The 21,158-nt window shown below is 50.2% G+C and overlaps 1 protein-coding gene and 1 long non-coding RNA gene across 3 annotated transcripts in view; both read left to right on the forward strand.

Moving 5' to 3' along the window:
• The first annotated feature begins 37 nt into the window (after positions 1-37).
• LOC105853386 lies at positions 38-5,835 on the forward strand. Of its 2 annotated transcripts, none has more exons than XR_001145219.1 (3): positions 38-119; positions 3,388-3,560; positions 5,128-5,835. It is a non-coding gene; the product is annotated as an uncharacterized LOC105853386 (long non-coding RNA). The 2 variants fall into 2 exon arrangements; XR_001145218.1 differs by lacking the exon at positions 38-119 and adding an exon at positions 627-664.
• Positions 5,836-13,023: 7,188 nt separating this feature from the next.
• Positions 13,024-21,158, forward strand: part of LOC101634228 (chromosome unknown open reading frame, human C1orf94) — a 31,817-nt gene continuing 23,682 nt past the window's right edge. Inside the window, exon 1 of the mRNA XM_004679427.1 lies at positions 13,024-13,352. Coding sequence (XP_004679484.1) covers positions 13,024-13,352 — 329 coding nt within the window. The remainder of the gene's footprint in view (positions 13,353-21,158) is intronic.

Genomic DNA, 21,158 nt, shown 5'->3' on the forward strand with positions numbered 1-21,158 from the left:
CGACGCGAGTCCTCCCCGCGGGGCAGCCGCAACGCCCCTGCTTCGGTCCCCGCGAGCGCGGCATGGCGCGGCCGGCAGCGCCGAGGGAGAGGCTCCGCTCGCCGCCGAGGAGAAAGGAGGTCAGGAGAGCTCTGGAGCTTTTTTCTGCTCGGAAAAAATCCCGGTACGCGGGAGCCCTGAGCTTCTGCGGCTGGAATGAACCAAATGTCCGCCCGGCCGGGGAGAGGCGCGCTGCGCTCTCGGAAATGACTCGCTCCAATCCTGCTTCGCGGGGTTCGCGCCGGGGGGCGGTGGGGGGGGTGAATTATCCCCGGATTAATCACTCCGGAGCCGCTTCTCCGCCGCTCCAAAAGCTGGGGTGGAGGCGCCGCAAAGGAAAAAAAAATATTAGGGGGGGGTTCCTCTTCAGCGCCACCTCCACCTCCAGATAAACCACAGATTACATCTAAAGGGTTGTTTATTCCTGTTTGTTTTACAATTGACCAGTTTCTTTTAAGTTCTGTCCTCTCTCTTCCATGTATAAGCTCACCCATTAATTCATCCCCCCATACAAACACGCGCGCACACACGGTGATACAGACACGCACTCACACACAGGCGCGCGCGCGCACACACACACACGACTCCTCCACGTTTGGAAACTGGATTACTGTCTGGGAAAAAGGTAGCTAAAGAACGCGGTTTCCAGAGTCACGGCCCTGAGGAGCTGATCTTGGGTGGTGGCTTTGAACTTGCAATCTGGGGCCGCGGCAATGCTTAGGGTTCCCTTTCGCAAAGCCTGTTACTCCATCCCAGGAAAAGGGTGTGTGTGCTTAGACCTAGGGTTAAGAATTGGTGGGGGTTGGGGACCTGTTCCTTTGACTCAGTACGGTCCTGCCGGTACACTAAGACAAATCTGTGGATGGAGGGAGAAGTGCAAGTGTCCGCTGGGGCGGGGGGGGGGGGGGGGAGGGGCGCTGAATGTAGTGGGATTGGTGGATTGGTGAAAGGACCGTGCAAGAGTTACTTGTACAATTTACAATTTGCCGTCAAAATTAAATAACGGGACCCTCCTCCCCCTCCCCTTCCAGCCAGGGTCCAAACCTGGCGAGTTTCTCCCAACGGCATGAGCCGCTCCCCATCTCTTCCCGGCCGCCGCTGCCGCCAGGCCCCAAGGGCTCAGCGTCGGTTCCCACCCCATCCCCCACCCCCACCCGGTCGCCTTCTCCATCTCGTCTCCCCTAGGCTCCTCCGTCAGTCACGATGGCTCCTTCGCTGTCTACGCCAAACTCTCGGCGAAAAGGAAGCGATGCTGCCGGCTGCTGGGGTGGGGGAGCAAGAAGGGAGACTGGGAGGGGCAAGAATGTGGGAGGAGGCCCCAGCTGGCTTACCCCGCGGAAAAGCTCAGCGGGTGAGCACCCCACCCCCTTTGCCTGAGGCTCGGGAGGGAGGCTCGCTCCAGCTTAGGGGGTGAGCGGAGCAGAAGCTCTGGGATCTTGGAGCCCACGGGCCGTGGCCTCGCGGTTGGTGGGCCCCGGGGATTTCTGGCGGAGGAGGAGGAAAGGGCTATGGAATTTCTCATCCTGGGTGGGAAGGGTGGCAGGCAAGGCCCAAAAAGTGGACTCTTGTCCCTGCTCCCACGAAGAACTTGCTCCCCAGAACCACGAGCTCCTCCAACGCAAGTTGCTCTGCTTCCCTGCATGAGCTCATCCCACAGCTGGGAGCCAGCCTGGTGGCCCTGGGCCGGCGAGCTCCTTAGAATCACCGGTCCCTTCCCCACCCCCAACACACTTGCTTTCTAGCCCCTCCCGAAGCGTCCTGGGTGCCAAGAACCAACCCAGGCCGCCAGAACTCTACAGTGAAAGGCCTGCTTTATGTCCCTGGGGCAGTGGGGAGGGTGCTTTTTGCTTCCCATTGTCCAGACCCAGCCCCTGAAAGAGAGGGTTCAGCCAGCCAAGACAGGCAGGGGCTTCCCACCAACCCTGGAGAGGAGGGAGGGACTGTGTGTGGTGAATGGGTGGTGGCCTGGTGGGGGGTGGGCAGTGGGCCGGCTGTTGACTGGGTCTTCGTGGGGGTGGGCTTCTCTCTCAAATTGAGCCTTCCCCACCTCCCTCCTATGGGGTTCTCCTCCAGAGAAAGGAGCTGGAAGGGAAGCCCCGCCCTCTAGATATCCCAGAGCTGGGCAGAAGAGAGTACAGGCTGCTCTATAATTCTGGGGCTCCCTGCACTGGACCTCCCCCACCCTCTTCTCAGTCCCAGAACTTTGTGCCAAGCCCTCACTGGCAAAAAGAATGTCTGTCAGCCTTCTCCCTGGTGCGGGGACACCCTTCTCATCCTTCTAGGAACCCAGTTACCCATCTGTCCCTCTCTCGGCTATTTGGGTCCACCTACTTTTACTGAGGCCTCCTGGGCCCATGGGCACAGAGCCAGTAGGTGCTGTGGACAATGCAGAGGTTCACAGTGAATGCTCAGGCCTGGGAGGAGGTGGGGCATCACCCTTCAGCCATGCAAGAGTGTTCCCGTGATAGAAGGGGTGTGTGTCAGAGACGGATCAAGAAAATCAGTATTTCTTGGACTTGGGCATTAGCAAATTCAAGGAGGGATCTGGGCTGTACCTTGAAGTCTGGATAGAGACTTTGACAAGGTGGAGATTGATTTAGTCAACAAATATTTATGCGGATCATTAGATGCCAGAGACTATGCTAAATAACAAATATACACCCAAGCGAACAGGACTTGGCTGGATGAAGGCAGGTGAAAAATAGAGTTATTAGTTAAGGATGTTGTGAAGGAAAAGTTCACTGTGGTTTGAAAGAGAATGCAGGAGAGGGCCTCGCATGCGTTGTCTGGGAATGCCTCTGAGGTGGTAACCTGGAAGTGGGGTGGACAATTAAGAAGAGTCATGCAAAGGGTGGTGGGCTCAGATGGCCTGGGCAAGGTGCTGACCCAGGAAAGGGGCAGTGAGGAGGGGGATGGGGCTGGATGGAGGTAAGCGAGAGAGGGCACCCAGGAGATGAGGGAGGGGGAGGGGCAGGAGTTTGGGTTTGACCTTAGGAGATAGGAGATGGGTGCTGTGTCCATTGTTGGGGCTGCCATAACAAAGTACCACATACCTGTGATTGAACACTGAAATTTATTTTCTTCTAGTTCTGGAGGCCAGAAGTCCAAGATCCAAGCGTCATCAGCAGGGCTGGCTCCCTCTGTGTCCTCTTTACTGGGCTGTTCCTTTAGTCTTCACATTGTGTCTCCCCATGACAGAAGAGGCCTCTGCCCGATACCTTCCTCTTACAAGAACCCCAGTCCTATCAAGTTGAGGCCCACCCAAATATCCCAATATATAACTTGATTCCCTCTTAATTTTATTGGGCTAAAAATATCTCCAAATTGTCACATTCTTTGGTACTGAAGGTTAGGACATCAGTGTGAGAGGTGGGGAGCACCATCCAGCCTCTAACAGGAGGAGAGGATTCAGGCGGAAGGAGGAGGGAGACCAAATGTATGAGTGCCATTCGCTGCGTCTGTCCGGAGATCATCTGGTTGTGGATAGCGTGTCTGCTTTATCAGGAGATAGTTTGGAGCAGGTGAGTTTTCTTTTATAGGAAATAGATGCCCAATAGCATGACCAGGCATATACTCTGACTACCCTGAAGGGAAGTAGGTAGGAAAGGGGGGGAGAGTGGTGATTTAAGAAGGTGCCACAATCTGAGCTGGGAGTAATGTGAGCAAAAGTAGAGATGGGGACCCTGGAAGCATTTGCAGGACCAGGGAGAGGCGGGGTCCCAGAGACAACAGCCCTGGTCTACCACCCAGGAGGGGAGCTCACAACCCAGCCCCAGGGTTGGCTTTCTGCTGCCCCTTCCCTGCTCCCTGGAGCAACAGGCAGCTAGGTCAAGGACTTTCTACAGTATTGCTTTGCAAAACAACCCCACAGCTGTGTAGTGACTTCAAGATAAGCTTAATGTCCAGATAAGATCTGAGTTCCTTTAAGAAGAAAAACTTGGCCTGATACTCCCAGAAACTCCCCTGATTCAAGTTGGGGCTGTAGAGTTGATGCCCTGAAATTTTCATTCTGACCCAAGAAAATGAAAGACTTCTGAAGCAGAGAGAGAACAGGAGAGAGAGCAGGTGAGAGCAAGGCCCTGCAGGGGCACAGTGCTGGCTGAGGGACCAGCAGAGCTCAGAGAAGGGCTGGAGGCAAAGGCAAGGCCCCACAGAAAAAGCGAGGCTCTGAGTGGAGGTGGGGATTTTAAAATTGTGAATGAGATCGGACAGAAGCCAGTATTTCCCAGGGGCAAGGCTGTCACTGTAAAGATGGCAGCAGTCCACTTCCCAGAAAAGGTGACAGAAGAGGTCCATGAAGAAAAAGCAAACTGGAGTGAGGCCTTGGCCCCCGTGCAGGAGAGAGAAGGGAGAAGGGCCCCTGCCGGACACTCCTACAGTTGCCAAGTGCTGGGGCCACCGAATTCTGATCACTCTTGCACAAAATCCTCCACCAGGGGAACAAGGAACGGGACAGAGCTCACATCAGTGGCACAAGAGGTCGTGTTTCCCCCACTAGTCGGAGGCTGCAGTCGACGGGAGAGACCACCGCAGACCCTTCCCTCCACTCGATGTCCCTCCAGTCAGCCCTGCCTTTCCACATGCAGTGTCCTCTGAGGCCTTCCATTCCCTCTCTCACTGGGTGGGGTACATGATTCCTAATCCTCACTCTCCAGTATTCCCTCCCAGGTCACCTTTCCTAAACGCCCCATGCCTGGTGCTGGGTTAGATGCCCCTGGCAGCAAGAAATGCCAGCCAGACATCACACACATGCGCTACCCATCCACACAGTATAGAGCGTGGTTCTCAAACCAAATGGGGCGACTTTACCCCTAGGGAACATTTGGCAATGACTGTAGACATTTTTGGTTGTCATCCAGTGGGTGTTACTGGTGTGTAGGGGATAAATGCCATCCTTCAGTGTCCAGGGGACTTGCCCTCTACCCCCAAAGAATTATTGGGCTAAAAATGCCAGTGAGCTGAGTTGTCACTGAGAAGTAGCTAGCCAGCCAAGACTACCTTTTCCAGTCCCCTTTGCAGTTCCATGAAGTTATGAGACCAGGTTCAAGCTAAAGGAACATAAGCAAAAATGATGTGTTTCACTTCTAGGTACACCTATAAAGCCTTCCCACCCTAACGCCTCCATCTACCGCTAGACACAAACCATTTCAGTGTTTGAGGATGGCAGAACCCAGGATAGAAGTGGCCAGCGTCCCTAAGCACTGTGTGGGGAAACATCACCACCACGCTGGACACCTGCATCAGACCATTCAGTGAAGAATGACGTCGAACGCATGAAAGCACTGAATTGGATGGATCAAGGCACACACACGGGTTTCTCCTGTAGCGCCCTGGACAGCCTTCCACCAGCACCTCACTCATAGTCACTTCATTTGTGCCCCAAACATTAATCTGCACACCAGACTGAGCTAGGATATAAAGAAGAGTAAGATCTTGCTCATGGCCCCTGCGCTCCGTGGCTGGCTCGCTTATCGAGAAGAGCGTTAACCAGCACCACTTGATTAATTACTCTGGGAGAAACACAAGATGTGATGGAAAAGAGAAGGGCTCCTAGCTCAGCCTGGGGAGAGGCACGGGTGAGAAGCAGCACTTTTGCAGAAGAAAACAGATGCAAGGTTGACCGGGTGTGCACATACTGCAGCACCCCGATGCTGGGGAAAGCAGGGAGGAAGGGAGACCCCACCTCTGGCCTGCATTCTCCAGTCTCTAAAATAGTCTGCTTTCTTGGGCCTCCCTGGTGATGCAAAGGGTTACATTTCAGCACTATGAAGCTATCTGCAGCCACTACAGCCTGAGTTTGATCCCTGCCTAGGAGCTGACCCATATGGCACAGCAGACCTCCCCTATCTCGCAGGCTGCTCCCCTCAGCAGTGTATTTCGGTATATCTGCCTGCTCTGCTCCCTACTCTACCTCTGGTGAACGCTTGCTTCTCTGGCCTACACCTCCGTCCTTGTATGAATAAATAAATAAAAATAAATCTTTTATTAAAAGTCTCCTTTCTCTTGGCCCTCCCTGGTGGCACAATTAGTTAAAACACAGCACTGCAAGCTAGCCTCAGCTGCATCCGTGAGAGTTCGATCCCAAGCCCCAGAGCTGACCCACATGGTGCAGCAGACCTCTCCTGTCTCGCCTGCTGCTCTCCTCAGCAGTGTACTTCGTCAGTCTGCCTGTTCTGCTCCCCACTCTGTCTCTGGTGAATCCTCTCACCACCCCTGCACCTCTGGCTGTACCCCAGTTCTGTATGCATAAACAAATAAAATCTTAAAAAAAAAAAGTCTCCTCTCTTATCCATCCCCACCCTCACAGTGGACTTCTGTAGCTTTCCTTATTGCAGAAACCCCCTGAATATCTCCTGCGTCCCCAGGGGCCCACTGTACCTGGCCTTCTCTCCCCTTGGATGTCCCAGGGATGTGCTGCCCCAGCCTCCTCAGAGCTGGACTCACCCGCTTCTAGCTATTCACCATCTGACTCTGTTCAGCCCCAATCTCAGAAACACTTGCCATGTCCACCTGGTTCCTGAGATAGAAAAATAGGGGTCATCCAGGACTCTGCTCTTACTCAGTTCCAAATCCAGGCAGTCCCCAAGTACTCTAAATTCTCCCAGATCCTAGCCAGGGTCCCTCTTTCCATTTACTTATAACAACCACATAGCAGGTGCCCAACTCTGCTCCTGCCCTGCTCAATGTGTCTTCTCCTTTGAACCTTTTAAATCACTGGCCTGATTTTACAGCTGCTCTGTCTTCTCCAGATGCTTCCTAATGACCTAGAGTGAAATCCAAGCTCTCAGCTACAAAAGCTTCCCTACGAGAACCTCCATTTCCTGCTCCTCTAGCCCTGTTTGCCCATGTCCCAGCCCCCACACTTTAGCCACCCCTAAGTCAGCCATGCTCTCGCTCCCTTCCCTCGAGACCTTTGTGTAAGCCACTCTCCCTTGGAATGATATCCTTCTCCTTGTTTGTCTGGCATTTTCCTATTTGTCTTTCAAAATTCAATCCACTTTCAGATCTTACAATCTTACCTAGTGCCATTCAGAGTGCCTGGTACATGGTGGGAATTCAGTAGATCTTTGCTGAATATTTGAAAGGGTGGATGAAAGATGGATGGGAAAGGGAGGGAAGGAGAGAGGGATAGGAAGATGGATGGATGGAAGGATGGAATGATGGAAAGATAAGTGAAAGGAACCTGGATGGAGGGAAAGGAGGAGGGATGACCAGATGGAAGGGGTTATGGAAGGATGGATGTTGGATAGATGGAGGGAGGGATTCATGGCGAGAAGAAGGGATAGATGAGTGGAAGATGGAATAAGGAACAATAAATGAAAGGAAGCCTGGTAGGTGGACGGAGAAAAAGAAAGGGTAGATGGAGTGAAAAGATGAATGGATGAAAGGAGGGAGGGATGGAGAGATGAATGAGAGGATGGGGAGAGGGAAGGAGGAGGGATGGGTGGGTGGGTAAAGAATGGAACCAGGAGTGAAGGGAGGGAAGAAAAGAGAAAAGAGGGAGGGAGGATGCTTCTGTGGGTTCTCAGTAATTTGTGTGGGGTAGACCCAAAGGTATCTCTCCTAGACTTCATTATCTGAGTCCCTTAAAAAACTGCCTTCTCTGAGTTATGATTTAATGTTATGCTCTGTCTTCAGAGAACCCTGATGTGAGAAACTGACCAACTTAATGGCATTTCTGTCTTTATGAAAACAGAATTGAATATATTGCCCACTCTGTCACTCAGTGTCCTTTATGCAAGGACTCATGATAAATTCATGCTTGGGGTTATTTCCAGGAAACATTTTGTCTCTGCAGATGAAGATGTGTATTTCCTGCTGTCAAAAAATAAAAACTCTGCCATCCGACGTGTTTCCATTTTTTGCTTTAGCTGACAAATAGGGATACTCGGTTTTATTACCTTATTACTTCCCTGCGTTCTGACCAATTCTGCCTCAGAGTAGCTCCTCTTTCTGTTTTCTTTAGAATGTTTTACTCTTCCATCTTGAAATTTTTACCTTTTAATCTGAAAGCCCCCTCAATTCATCTCAGCAGAAAGTAGCTTAAATCTGAATGAGTGCATATTGGTAACCAACATCCTGGCATGGAAATTGTGGATGGAAAGGGAGCAAACCAAGTTTCTAGTGGAAAGGAATCCCACAGAAAGACTATCCAAGAACTTCTGGGGTACCTCTCATGATGGGGCCGGGATGGGTGATCAAAGCAGTTGCAGAATGTCAACTGGATTCTGACTGTTGCTACCTTTTTGTGTCTTGCTTGAAATAACAACTTCCTCCTTTGATGTCTGCCAAGACCGTTTTCTCTGCACCAACCATGGCCTTCCATTCCCCTCACTTTAAATGAAGGTCTCACAGGCTCCCATGTTTACAGCAGTCACAGTACTAAGAATCAGTATCTCTTATTGAGGACACACCCTGAGACTGACACTGTGTGCTGAGAACCTCAAACATGCTCTCTGCTATTTGAATCTTTCCGCTCTGAAACATTGCTTTTCCCACTTTGCAAATCATGAAATGCCGGAGAAGTTAGGCACAGACAGAATTACCCTAATAGGCAGAGCAGTCAGTGATTCAAATTTAGTGTGTTCAGAGACACATCCAAACTTGAATTTTCTCACATGTGGCAAGGAATGGAGGCAGTAATCCCCCTGGGGAATGAATGCGTGACAGGGGTTGCTGATGGTATTGCCCCGAAAGGACATCCCAGAGTCATATTTTTGCTTCTAGAACATACCAGTGTCCTTTTCAAAGTCTGTGAAATGGCTGGTTGCTCTGGAACCAGATTCAGTTGTCCCATTTCCATGACAAAGATCTACCCCTTTCTTCCTGCAGTGATGGTTTGTCCCTATGAAAGATGTTTGGTATCCTTTATGCTGAACCCACCTCTGAACAGCTCATCCCTACCAGTTACTATCAGCATGAGAATAGGGTTCCCTATCATGTTTTTTTTTTAAACAGCTTACCAAAAAGTTTGAGGCCTGAAACCACTTTTTTTTTAATCAGCTCCACAATTCAAAGAGGAAAAGCAACATGGAAATCAGTAAATATTTAATTAAATGCCAAATGTAACATTATGTCAACTTCATTAACTGTTGAATTTAGTGGTCATAAATTTTTCATTACATTTGATAACAATTCATAGGTTGGAGTTTTCTCACTGCAAGATTTCCCCAGTAGGCATTGAGATTGGTGAGAAATCAAAGCCAATTGAAAATTAAATAAATTACTCAGGGCCAAAAACTTTCAAAAGCAAAATGGTAAAAACTTTTTTTTTTTTTTTAACAGTCCCAAGTATGATTTGTGATGTGAGGTGGGTGTGTTTCTGATATGTTAAGTGAAGACTACTGAGTCTCCAAAAGTAAACTGGCTTAGGGACTGGAAATGTGAGGGGAGCTGAGTCTGCTTTTCTGAGTTTCCAGTCTCCCTGTGTTTGTGTGAGTTTCAGAAGCCAGGGGCATGGAGGCTTTGGCTAGAGACTAGGTGGGAAGAACTGCCTACTCTTAGAATTTTCCTGCTTCCAACTAGAAAATGCCAGACCCCCAGAATCCCAAATAACAAGAGCTAACATTCAATGGGTGAGCACATTCCAGACTGTGTAAGCCAAACACACAGATCATCTCAACTGTCACAAAACAGCGATATGAGGTCAGTCTTTTATTATCCCTGTTTCACAGATGAGCAAACGGTGGCATAAAGAGGTTAAACAATTTGTCCTGGGCAACAGGGGTAGTAGAGGTAACTTAAGAATGGTTCAAACTAAAAATCAGTTAGAGATAACATGGTGTCCATGGGCATGGAACGCTTTATTCAAGCTCTAAAAAAGGTAGGAACCAAGACTATCTTTATATATAGGTACATGTAGCACCATTCAAGCAAGGTGCTGAGGATGAAATAAAGTGTGTATGTGTGTGTGTGTGTGCATGTGTTGGAGGAACTAACCACATATTGGAAGGAGGCTGCAATAAGCTGGGTTTCCCCCACATCTGCTATGTTTCAGGTACTTATGGAATGTTCTACCCACTCCGCTAGCCTGTGCGAGTGCCTAAACCACAGGTCTTACTCATCTCCTAGTCCTAAACCTGGGACCACGTGGTCCATGTAGGGCGCTTAGAAATGAATAAAGCCTAGAAAGGCTTAGTTGATGATTTGAATCCATTTCTCCATCATACAGTTTCCCAGTGCGGCAGAAGGGCCCCCCCCCCATAGCATATAGGCGGTTATTTAGAAGTTCCAGTGGCATTTCAATGTAATCAAAGGGAACTAATACACTGCACTTTTATGTCTCTCATGTGCCAGGTGCTGTTCTAGGGCCTCTGCATGTATAAAATAAGTGCTGCCGAGCCCTTGAAATGTGGCAAAGGTAATTAGATCACAGACATTTTAATTTAATTTATATTTAAATAGCCACATGTGGGTAGTGGCTATCATATTGAAGGTAACTTGGTACTATTTCTAAGCAAGCATACCACTTATGTTTTTTGATAGAATCTTCTAGAAACTTTTGCTGAGTCTTGAGAAACATGCCTCTGTCTTTCTTTCCTACTCCTACTGGCTTTTCTTTGTTGGTTGGTTGGTTTTGTCTGTTTAGTTTGTAATCCTTCCTAATTTAGCATATAGTCCCATTTTCTGCTGAAGGAGCCAGAAAAGGGAAGGAGTGAGTGAACTGGCTGACTTTCCCGAACCCTGTGGCCTGGGCAGGGTCATCTGCCTTCTGCTCCAAGCATAGGTGTTAGCCAACCAAATGCCAAGCACACAAACACTAAGTGACATTTTCAGAACTATTAATATTTCATCAGAAATGATCACTTTTCTTTAAATATACTATCTTAAAAGGTTTTCTACATTCTTAACTATAATTTTATTCAGTCTAGGTCCTCAGAATTTTCCCCAAAGGAACCCATCTTCAATTTTATAATGAAAATCAAAGGGGAATGATAAGCTCAGATTTCAAAATTTAGAGTCAACATTTCCAGGCACTCAGCCCCCTGTAAAGAGTAAGTCTGTGTCCTGGGCTCTTACATACAGTGTGTCATTAATTCATCCAACACATTTTGATTGAGTGCCTACTATGTGCCAGGAATTTGATCCTCACAATAACTCATAACACCGTCCTACAGAAAAGCACTCCTTTTCATGCTACTCTTTCATGTCCAATGCCTGGCCTCCTCAAAGAGGCCTACCTGGGGCCATCTCAGGTGCTTGCTTCTTTGGTGAATTTCCAAAGGAACCTTAATTTCATCTGTAATTACTGCACATTTTCTTGGCTTGCTAGTCAGTGATCTGTGTCTCTCCAGGAGACTGCAGACACTCCATGAGAGCAGGGCCGCCAGTGTGGGTCACCTCCTTGCCTCCTCCCGCCCAGCCACTCACCCTGCACAGCGAAGCGCTCTTCTGGGGAAGAGATGAAAGAATGTGTGTGTTAGGGGCACCTGGCTAGGAAGTGGCAGAGGTAGGATTCAAGCCAGCCCTGTATCTACAGGCTGCTTTTTCATCTCTTTTTCTCCATTCTTCTTTCCCACCTTCCTGTCCCTCCTGTCCTGAGAGAACACTGTTGAAGCCACTGGGCCCTGCCGCCAGAGGGGAGGACCCCTGAGCAGCAAACAGCTGACCTAGCCCTTCTCTCTGCACCATGACCCGCCCCCACCAACCAGCAGCTGCTGTTCCCTCTGCCACACCCTTTACCCCCTCCCCCACTCCCCCATCCTCCACCCTGGGTCTCCCTTTCCCAGGTCCTGTTCTCCCCACCCCTGGTCCAGAACTACCAGGTCAGGCTGTGGGGAGGGGGGAGCCTGGGTTTGAATCCCAGCTCTTCCTTTCCTAGCGGGCTTTGGACATACACCTGTTTCCTCAAAGATAGAACGACAATAAATAACGGTAGTAACTTCACGAGCTTGAGCTTGTTAGGATTGACTAGGACAACACAGCCCAGCGGTTGGCACCCGGTAAGCGCCCCACACAGGAGCGGTTGGGGAAGATCAGGTCATCAGCAGGGGCCAGATTTGTGCCCCTGGGAGGTGAGAGAGAGGTGAGGCAGGGGAGAGGTGGTGCCCTTGACCTCTAATCAGGAAAGCCCCTCGCCCCAACCCCCCTCCCCACGCCCCACCCCCACCCCACCGAGGTCTTTGGGCACCGAACCTGGGCGCCCGCGCAGGGAGCCGTTGCGTTTGAAACCCACAGAAGAATTCCTGCGCTGGATGAGAGGGTGTGGGAGTCGCCGGCACACAGGTCCACCCAAGCTGCCCAGCCCGGCGCGGAGACAGCGCCCTTTGGAGGCACCTGGACCCTTCTCCCGCTGACTGCACTGCCCTGCCAGCCGAGGGGGACTGGCCGGTGTGGGCACGGCGCAGGGCTCCTGGCGCTGGCGGCGCCGACTCCCTCTGCCCTGGGCACAGAGCGGCGCTGGAGAGCCGACAGTGTGCGAGCCCAGCGGGGTGCGGCCAGCTGGGGGCGCAGGGCCGTTGGCCCTCGGGTTGCGCGGGGTCCTTGGGAAGGCCCGAGTGAGAATCTAATGGCGAGCTCCTGCCCCTGCGGTGCCTAGCATAGTGCCAGGCCTTACCCAGTCCTCAGCCAGTTTCAGCGCGGGGAATGGGCTGAGCCCAGGCGCTGCAAGGTGTCGAGGGCTTCTAGAAAGCGGGGAGTGCCAGGAACTGTGGGGAGAGCCAGCCCTCCCCCGCCAGCAGTTCCCAGATGTCATTCTGCCCGCCTAGGTGCCTGGTTCCTGAGCTCAGGGGGATTCCACGGTTACTAAGCTACTGGTTTTTGTTGACTTTTAAATATTTTCTTCTAAGGGAGAGGGGGAGGGGGGCCAAAGTCAGGAAAGAGCAAATAAAAACAAGTCAAAATAAGCTCTCCCTCCCCAAAAGAAAGCTGTCCTCCATCCACCACTCACACACTAATCGAAGACCTCTGAACACAGTGACCTTGGGGGAGCAGCCAGACAGAACTGAACTGTTTCTGCCCCATCTTCCTCTCCCTTTCTGGTGAATGAGGGGTGGCGGTGGATGGTCCCCCTGTGTTCGAGCCCTGGGTGGACAAAGGGGCTTCCGGAAAGAGAGGAGGAGGATGGCTAGTGGGAACGGGCTCCCTTCGTCCGCAGCCCTCGTGGCCAAGCGCTCCTCCGCCCTGGGCCCGTTCCCCAGATACATCTGGATCCACCAGGACACACCCCAAGACAGCCTCGACAAGACTTGCCATGAAATCTGGAAGAGAGTGCAGGGTCTGCCCGAGGCCTTGCCGCCCAGGCTCTCCAGGGAGCCCTTCCGCGCTCCCATGCCCGGGACTCCAGGAGACAACAGGCTCAGCTTCCAGGAAGAGTGAGTATCCCCCTCCTGGGTGGCATCACGGGAGGAGGGAGGGGACCAGGTCTGGCCTGGGAGAACGGTCTGCTCTGTTGTTCAGTCTGGTGAAATCCTAAAGTCTGCATACTTTCCTCCATACCCCACTTTGTCCAGTCTTCTTGGTAGAGTTGACAGGAGTCCTAAAGTTGCCTGGGGAACTGTATTCTGCTGCCCCCATAAAGGGGGCATTTCTTATCCTAAAGACATAGGCAAAACAGATATACACCTTGAAGCCCACCCAACACTGAGGCAACAAGAAGATCCTTCCCCCAACCACCCTCAAGGCTAGGCGTTGACAGATGAGTCTGGTGGTTTAAACCACATCTGGAATTCCCTAATACAGGGAGCAGCTGTCCCATTCAGCCTCCACAGAAGCCGCTGCAAGAGCACACATCAAAATATTTACTGGGAAGGCATTGACATATTCAGAGGACATAATAGAAAATTAAAGTGCGGGAAGATGGCTGTAAATAGCCCGTTTCCTGGATGGGAAATCCTGTGTCTGGGAAACACAGAGCTAAATCTTTCTCCACCAGGGCAAAGTCAGGCAGATATTGCTGGGGGTGGTTATTCACAAGGAGAGGATGGAGCAGAGAGGGAGAAGGGAGCTCGTTAGGAAAAAGCAAGTCAATCCGCCGTGGTTATTAATGCCACTGTTGAGCACTTGTTCAATGTTTTGCATCTTCAAAGTGGGCTGCAAACATTAATTAATCCTCCCAGAGCCCCTGTGAGGCAGGTATTAGTGTCCCCATTTTACAGATGGATTAAGTGTTAATAATTAAGTGCTAATTAAAGACTAAGTGATAATTAAGTGTTGCCTGTTCCAACACATGCTCCCGCTCAGTTCAGAGATGCTCTGGAGTGGGGGAACCATTCAAGCAATTATGAATTGCATCTGGTTTCAGGGATGTCTGCACAAGAGCTAAGAAGAAAGGCAGCGTGGCACTGCTGCTCAGGTCTGTGCCGCTAGCTGTCCCGTCATCTGTGCACTTGCTGCAGATGATGTTGGAAGGCTCTTTGGCTGTGACTGGCTCCCCTGCCCTGTGCTCAGCGGGGAAGATCGGGATGGGAATGGCTGTGCTAGTGCCAGATTCCTGCTGCGCGACCCCCGTGGCACCAGCCTCTGTCCCCTGCCCACTGCCATCTGCTCTGGACAGGGCCTTGGCAGGACGCCTTTGGGGTCTATGTGCCGGGCACTGAGTGACCGAGGAGCGGCTTGTCCACTTTGTAGACTAAGGGTCAGTGGCCATTTCCAGTCGATGGCACCTCTCTGCCAGGTCACACTGAGTTAATGGAGACAGACTCTACTTCCAGTCTGCACTTGGCTGAAAAGTGAACACCTTTGGCCGCTTGCTTAACTCCATTTGGCCTTGATTTCCTCATCTGCAAATTGAGGATGATCTGCCCTGCCTGTCCACCTCAGAGTTGATAATGAGGATCAAATGTGATGGGAGACAGGAAACTGAAAGATGCATTATCCAAATGAGGCTGTCCTTAAGTGTCACCCTCAGGGTTTGAGGGTTTTGTTCTTGGTATCCTTACTGGCTTCTGCCCGGAGTTTTCAAACTAAGCTTGTAGACCCTAGAGTGCTTTGGGGACCACCCTGGAGTCAAGTGACCTAGTTGTTGGGCCTGATGTTCATTTCAGCCAGAACTGTATGATTTTTATCAGTTTGGCTTACTGGAGTTCTGAGTAAAGGCTGCTTTTGAAAAAAGGGTTCTATTACTGAGAGAAGTGCTAGGAAGCGACTGACTTAGATGAATAAATGGTATCATAATCGTGTAGATATCAACCAAGTAGAACACAATGAGCTATTCTCGAAATAAAAGCAGCTGGGATGGTGGAGTCAGGGAACTCTGGTTTCGGATTGCATGTCAGCCGGTGCCAGCTACAGACTTGTCTAATTGGTGTGCGCTTCAGTTTCCTCATCTGCCAAAGGGAGATGATTACTTTGCATTTCTCTGGGCTGTTGGGATGGCAGTGGGGTATGGAAACATTCCTGCTAATAATGAGGATTTGTAAAGATTTCTTGTAATAACAACAATGATTCCTTTAAGGCCTACCATGATGACATGAGGTAGGTACTATTTTAAACTCCCCCTTTCCTTACTTTTTATTATGCAAATTTTCAAATGCATAAAAAGAGAATGGTTTAGTGAATATCTGTCTGTGTGTCTATCACTGAGTTGCAGTAATTATCGAACTCGAGCTATTCTTGTTTCACTCTTCCTCCCTCCCCTGTTTTTAAATGAATTCCTGTTTACAAATGAACAGGTTTGGAGGGGTTAATTTCTTTGCTTGAGAGACTATGGTTAGTACATGATGTAAGCAAGCAAACCCAAGCCACCCTATCCAGTTTGGGATGGTGTTGCTTGACTATCTTCTAGAAATTGAGGCATCTTTTTGAATAGTCAAAATATTTCTCTGTTTGTCCTGTGTCCTAAGTGAGCACCCATAGGAAGGTGATCTCAAATCCAGGGAGCTGTCCAGCATCTTTCCAGAAGGCTACAGGCCCCCAAGACACCTCTCAGCTAGTGTTTCTATGGCTTAATTTGTAGACCTGATTTTGGTCATGTTTTCTGCCATCTGTGGCAAGATAAGCAAGACATAAAACTCTTGTTACCGAGAAGTTTTTCTTGTCTCTATCCCCGTAGATATCATGGAAACCCCGACATCTCAAGTTTGAAAGGGATCTTTCATCTGTTCCAATCCCTCCCTCCACGTCCTTGCCAAGTAGTGACCTCTCTGGAAACTGTCTTACATGGGGAGCTCGCCACTTTCCTCAGGTGTCTGCTTCCTTTGCTATGAGACCTGATTGTCATGGGTCCATTTTCTTCCTGAACTGAATCTTTTCCTATCAAGCTAATACCCATTGATCTGGATTCTGCCCTTAGGGCTCCAGACCAAATTTATCTTCTTTTTCTCTCAATAGCTCTTTAGATATGAAAAGATGACAACAATATTCTTCCTGGGAATTCTTGTTTCTACAAGCTGAGTGTCTCTGATTTTCTGTGTTTTCTCTGCACATGCCAACATGGTTCATTTCCTGCCCACACCGTGGGTCCTGTGGCACTGCAGCAACCTGCACCAAGGACAGTCTTCCAAGTGTGTGCCAATCCATGTAGATTGGATTCTCCCTGTTATAGTCTGTATTCCTGTTAATGGTGATTAATACCATGTTTGCTTTTCTCCCCAAGCTGATTTCACCCCATGGACACATTTGGAGTTCATTCATCATTTATTCATGCATGTGGTTGGTTATTCATTCAGCAGATATTTACCAAGCATCTACTATGTGTCTGGCACCTTGTTAAGAGCTAGTGGGATAGAGCTATGAGTCAGAGGAGGTCCTGCCTTCCTAGAGTTTACATTCAAGTTGGGGAGGAAAACAGAATATAAACAAATCCAAGAAATGATAACTTTAGAATATGCAGAGAGCCGGTATTCCTGATGTAGGAAGCCAATAATAAACACATCTGAGTAAACCAGATCATTTCAGTAGCAGTGACTGCAGAGATGGAGCAACTTAAGAAGGGGAGGGCAGACACGGACTCTCTGAAGAGAGGGGGTCATCTGGACTGGCTCCTGGAGAGCCAGAAGGAGCAATGGGGGTGAAGACACAGGGAAGGACATCCAGGCAGAGAGAGCCCAACCTCAAAGACTCCGAGGTAGGAGAGGCTGGGGGGGAGCAGTGTGGCTGGGTGCAGAGAAGGTTACACCTGGGGTGAGGTGATACTCAGCAGCAGGCAAATCTTGGAAGACCTGCAGTTTCAGATTTTATCTCCATGCTCTAGGATTTCTAGAAAAGGGTGCAACACAGTCACATATACCAGATTTTAAAGCTGTCTCCAGCTGCTGCATGGAAATGGTTTGCAGGAGAGGGAGAGGGGATGGGGAGACTTCTGGGAAGATGCAGTAGTCCAGGTGAGGCTTAATGGTGGTGGAGGCCAGACCAGGGCGGTTCCTGTGGCGATGGAAAATGCCAGAGATTTACTTCCAAACGTGTATTTTGAGCAAAGCCAATAGGGATGCTGATGCTATACAAATGGAGACTTCAAGGCTGAAGCAAGACTTTTGGCTTGAGCCACTGGTTGAGCAGTGGTGCCCTGTACTAGGTAGGGTAGAAGAAGGGAGAAGTAGGCTTCTGGGAGAAGTCAGTAGTTCTGTCTAGTGTCAATTAAACCCTGGAATTATCTTCAGTTATCTTTTAATTAGTCTTACATTTGGGCTTAGAGAATTGTGGCAAACCACTTACTGACTCATATTCCACAATTAGTAATTCATTCATTCCCCTCGTCACTACGAGTTCACAGCCTTAGAATGGGAGCTTTCGATATGTGATTGACTCCATTGCCCTGACTGTGAAATGGCATTTTTTCACTCCTTCCATAAGTTTGGCAGAAGCCCTTCTTTCAAAGGGGTCCCAGCCTAGTGGGTGGGATGAGCACACATACATTTGATAGCAGTTATATTTGACAAATGTCCAGTGTGCCCCTGCTACATGTAAAACACTGGTGGGAAAGAGGGGTCCTGCCTGTGACCTCTTTCAGGGACATTTTGCATCTTGAGAAGGACAGATCCCAACGCAGTATAATGAGAACTGTTTGATGGAAAAGTACCAGTAGCCTGGGAACACACTATGGAGTCATGTCCAGTTTGGGGTCCAAGAAGCCTTCTAGAGGAGTCGGAGGGAGGGAGGTGAGCTGAAAGGTCAAGAAGCAAGACCCCAGAACCGTGAGCGTGATGGAGGGCACAGCCCCCAGGATTGGCCATAACCTCTGAGGGTCTCTGTGGTGGCACCCCTGGAGCTGGGCCTTATGAGGTGAGAGGAAACAGCCTGAGAGAGGCACCCAGCAGGTGCAGGAAGGAGGGGAAGCTCCCTGCTGGATGAAAGAGTGGATGTAGTGCTGGGGGCAGGTGAGAGCAGAAGGGTGGCCTGGAGCATACTTCCCCTGCCGCTTCACCCACCCCTTCCCACCCACCTCCCCAGTCAGCAGAATTGGCTCAGGAGAGCCCAAGGCCTCTGTGAGCATCATTGAGCCAGACCCAAGAAGAAGGAAGATAAGTCTACAGAAAAAAAAAAAATTGTTTAAGCCTTTAAAAAAAGCAGAAATGATTCCCTGGCTGCACTTTCTGGGGTATCTGTCTTGAGGAGAAAGCATTGCTTTGCCCCTGATAGTGAACCTTCACACTGGCGCCCCCTCCCGCCCCGACCACTAGGGACACAGAAGCAAGGTGTTGCCTGCTTGACAGGTTCTCCCAGCAGCCATCCTTTGTGCTACTGTTCTTAAAGCAATTGGGTGAATCCTGCCTTCCTGGAAAAGTCGCTTGGAATATATTCACATTTTTATTGAATTCTATTTTTAAGAGATTTGTAACCTCATGATGGGGGTGATAAAACAAGACAGACTCCTCCCCCCCAACCCCCAACACACTTCCCAGGCCCCTGGTTGGAATTCTTTTCTCCTGGACCTGACACTTAAGTGTCTCCCTCCCTTAAGCTTCCCAGGGTTGGGCTTCAACTGCTGCTGTGACCCCAGCCATGGTGCCATCAATGCACCCCACCCTGGTTGTCGAGGGGAGCAGTGCACAAACTGGTGCTGAGACCGGGAGATCAGAGGCATAGGCCCCTGGCTGTCCCTCACACATCCGCCAGCCACCTTCAGGATGAGCCCTTACCTCCCTGCTGGCCTCACCGCCATCTTCACAGTGCTTCATCTCTCTGCCCCTGGCTCCCCTTCCTCCAGGCCATCTCCACCTTTCACCTTTCCTGAGCATTTCTTCCTGGAGCACATACTGTGCTGCTCAAGCATCTTCTGCGGCTCCCCCACTGTCTTATGAACGCCTGGTGCTGCTCTTGAGGGTCTCTGTAGCTGGGCCTCCCTACCTCTCCAGATGCACGCTTTGCTGCTCTCACACACGCTCTACACCCAGAGGCGCTACACCCACTGCCGAGAGCACACCTGCCTTCGCCCTGTTTAGTCTATGACCAGGAATATCTGTCCTCCCTGTCTCTGCCTGTTGAAAGCCTACCCATTCTCCAAGGCCTGGAGTGAGTGTGTCCTCTCTCACTTCTTACCCCATTCAACATTTTCTTCTCTCTCTCTTCATTGTTCCTTTTGAAAATGCAAATAAATGTCTGGATCTTCTAAAGGTTTCAGAATGACTCCAATAACAACAAGGAGGCAGGTAAACTAGGGTTCCAGACATTTCCTAACTAACCAAGTCACTCAAACCTCTTTCCCATGTTCATCTGAGAAATGGAAGATGTATTCATGTAGAGGCTGATAAAGTCATGTGGAGCTCCCCAGTGCCTGGCAGATGATAGACTCAAAGTGCTTCTCCTTCATCATCATCAGATTGTCACCATCATTATTGTTATTATCAAGGACAAAATTGGAGATTATAAAAATTATTTATGCATACAGAACTGGGATATAGACCATGGGTGCAGAGGGTGAGAGGCTTCACCAGAAACAGAGGGGAAGCAGAACAGGCAGATGCACTGAAATACACTGCTGAGGGGAGCAACAGGCGGGTCAGGGGAGGTCTGCTGCACCATGTGGGTCGACTCCCTGGCCGGGGATCGAACTTGTGCTGTAGTGGCTATGGTAGCTTCATAGTGTTGTGCTTAACCCATTACACCACCAGGGTGGGTCCCCAAATGGGAGATGTTTAGTCATCAAAAATGACACGAGGAGAGGAGGTTATACACCAGAAAACCTAATAAGGGACAACTCCATGGAGGCATTTGGCGTTGAGACCCATGCCAGCCAGGACAGAGAGCGAGGACGTCACCGTTGGTTTGTTGGCACAGCTCATATTGCCTAAGAAGACAAAGTGCTTCCTTACCTCTGAGGACCACATGTCTTCATTGGGTGGTGACAAAATGGTCAGTTTAGAATGGTTCTCACATTCACTGTCGGCCAGAGGGAAAGACAGTGTCCTCGTGGGGCCAGTTCTTGTGAGGGGTCACCGGCTTTGAAGGCCACCGAGTGTCAGCAGCCCTCCTCCCCAACTTGACCAGGGCTCCTTACGGCCAAGGCTGTGGCTTTCACATCCTTTGCCCAGTGCCCCGATGAGCTCCCGGCGCTTGGTGGCCATGCAGGACACAAGAATGAATGAGGACGGGACTGATGGGTGCATCATGAAGATCCACCACAGGGAGGCAGGGAGACCCAGGGGTGACTGGGCTCCAAGTAAGCGGCCGCAGACATCAGAGGAAACATTGGTGGACTTAGGGACAGAATATCAATCAGCCAAGACACTGCAGGGCAGGCTTCACCCCTCCTCCTGTCTGAGGCTGCACAGAAGGGAGTCAGCATTCTCTTGGGCACCTGTTACACACAGGTTCGTACTTGAACTCTGCCTTAGCCACCCTTCCATTTTACAGATGAGGAAGCTGAGGCTCAGCGAGGTTGTCAGTTGTTCGAGCCTTCCAGTATGGAGGAGTAGGAGTGGGAACCAGTGGGCTTCTGGGCGGAGCTCTCTCCTGGACGCTCAGAGCCCTTCTGTGTCTGCCTAGCACAGGAGGCATGAGCTGTGAAGGAAGATGAATCGTGATTAACGCGCCCCACGTCCCGTGTCCCCCTTTTTAATTTAATTTTATGGTTTCAGTAGCTGTGTCGCAGGTTGTGGGGGCCTGCAGAGATGGGCCACCAGTGGTTTGGTTTAATCCCCTTTTTAATATCTTTGTTGCGACGTTCTTTCCAATTCAGCTCCCAAGTCACATTAAAAAAATACCTCTTCCTTGGGGTAAGCCTTCTCTTATTAAACAGATTC

The sequence above is a fragment of the Condylura cristata genome, unplaced genomic scaffold (genome assembly GCF_000260355.1).
Source record: "Condylura cristata isolate star-nosed mole 26May11 unplaced genomic scaffold, ConCri1.0 scaffold00008, whole genome shotgun sequence".
Lineage (NCBI taxonomy): Eukaryota > Metazoa > Chordata > Mammalia > Eulipotyphla > Talpidae > Condylura > Condylura cristata.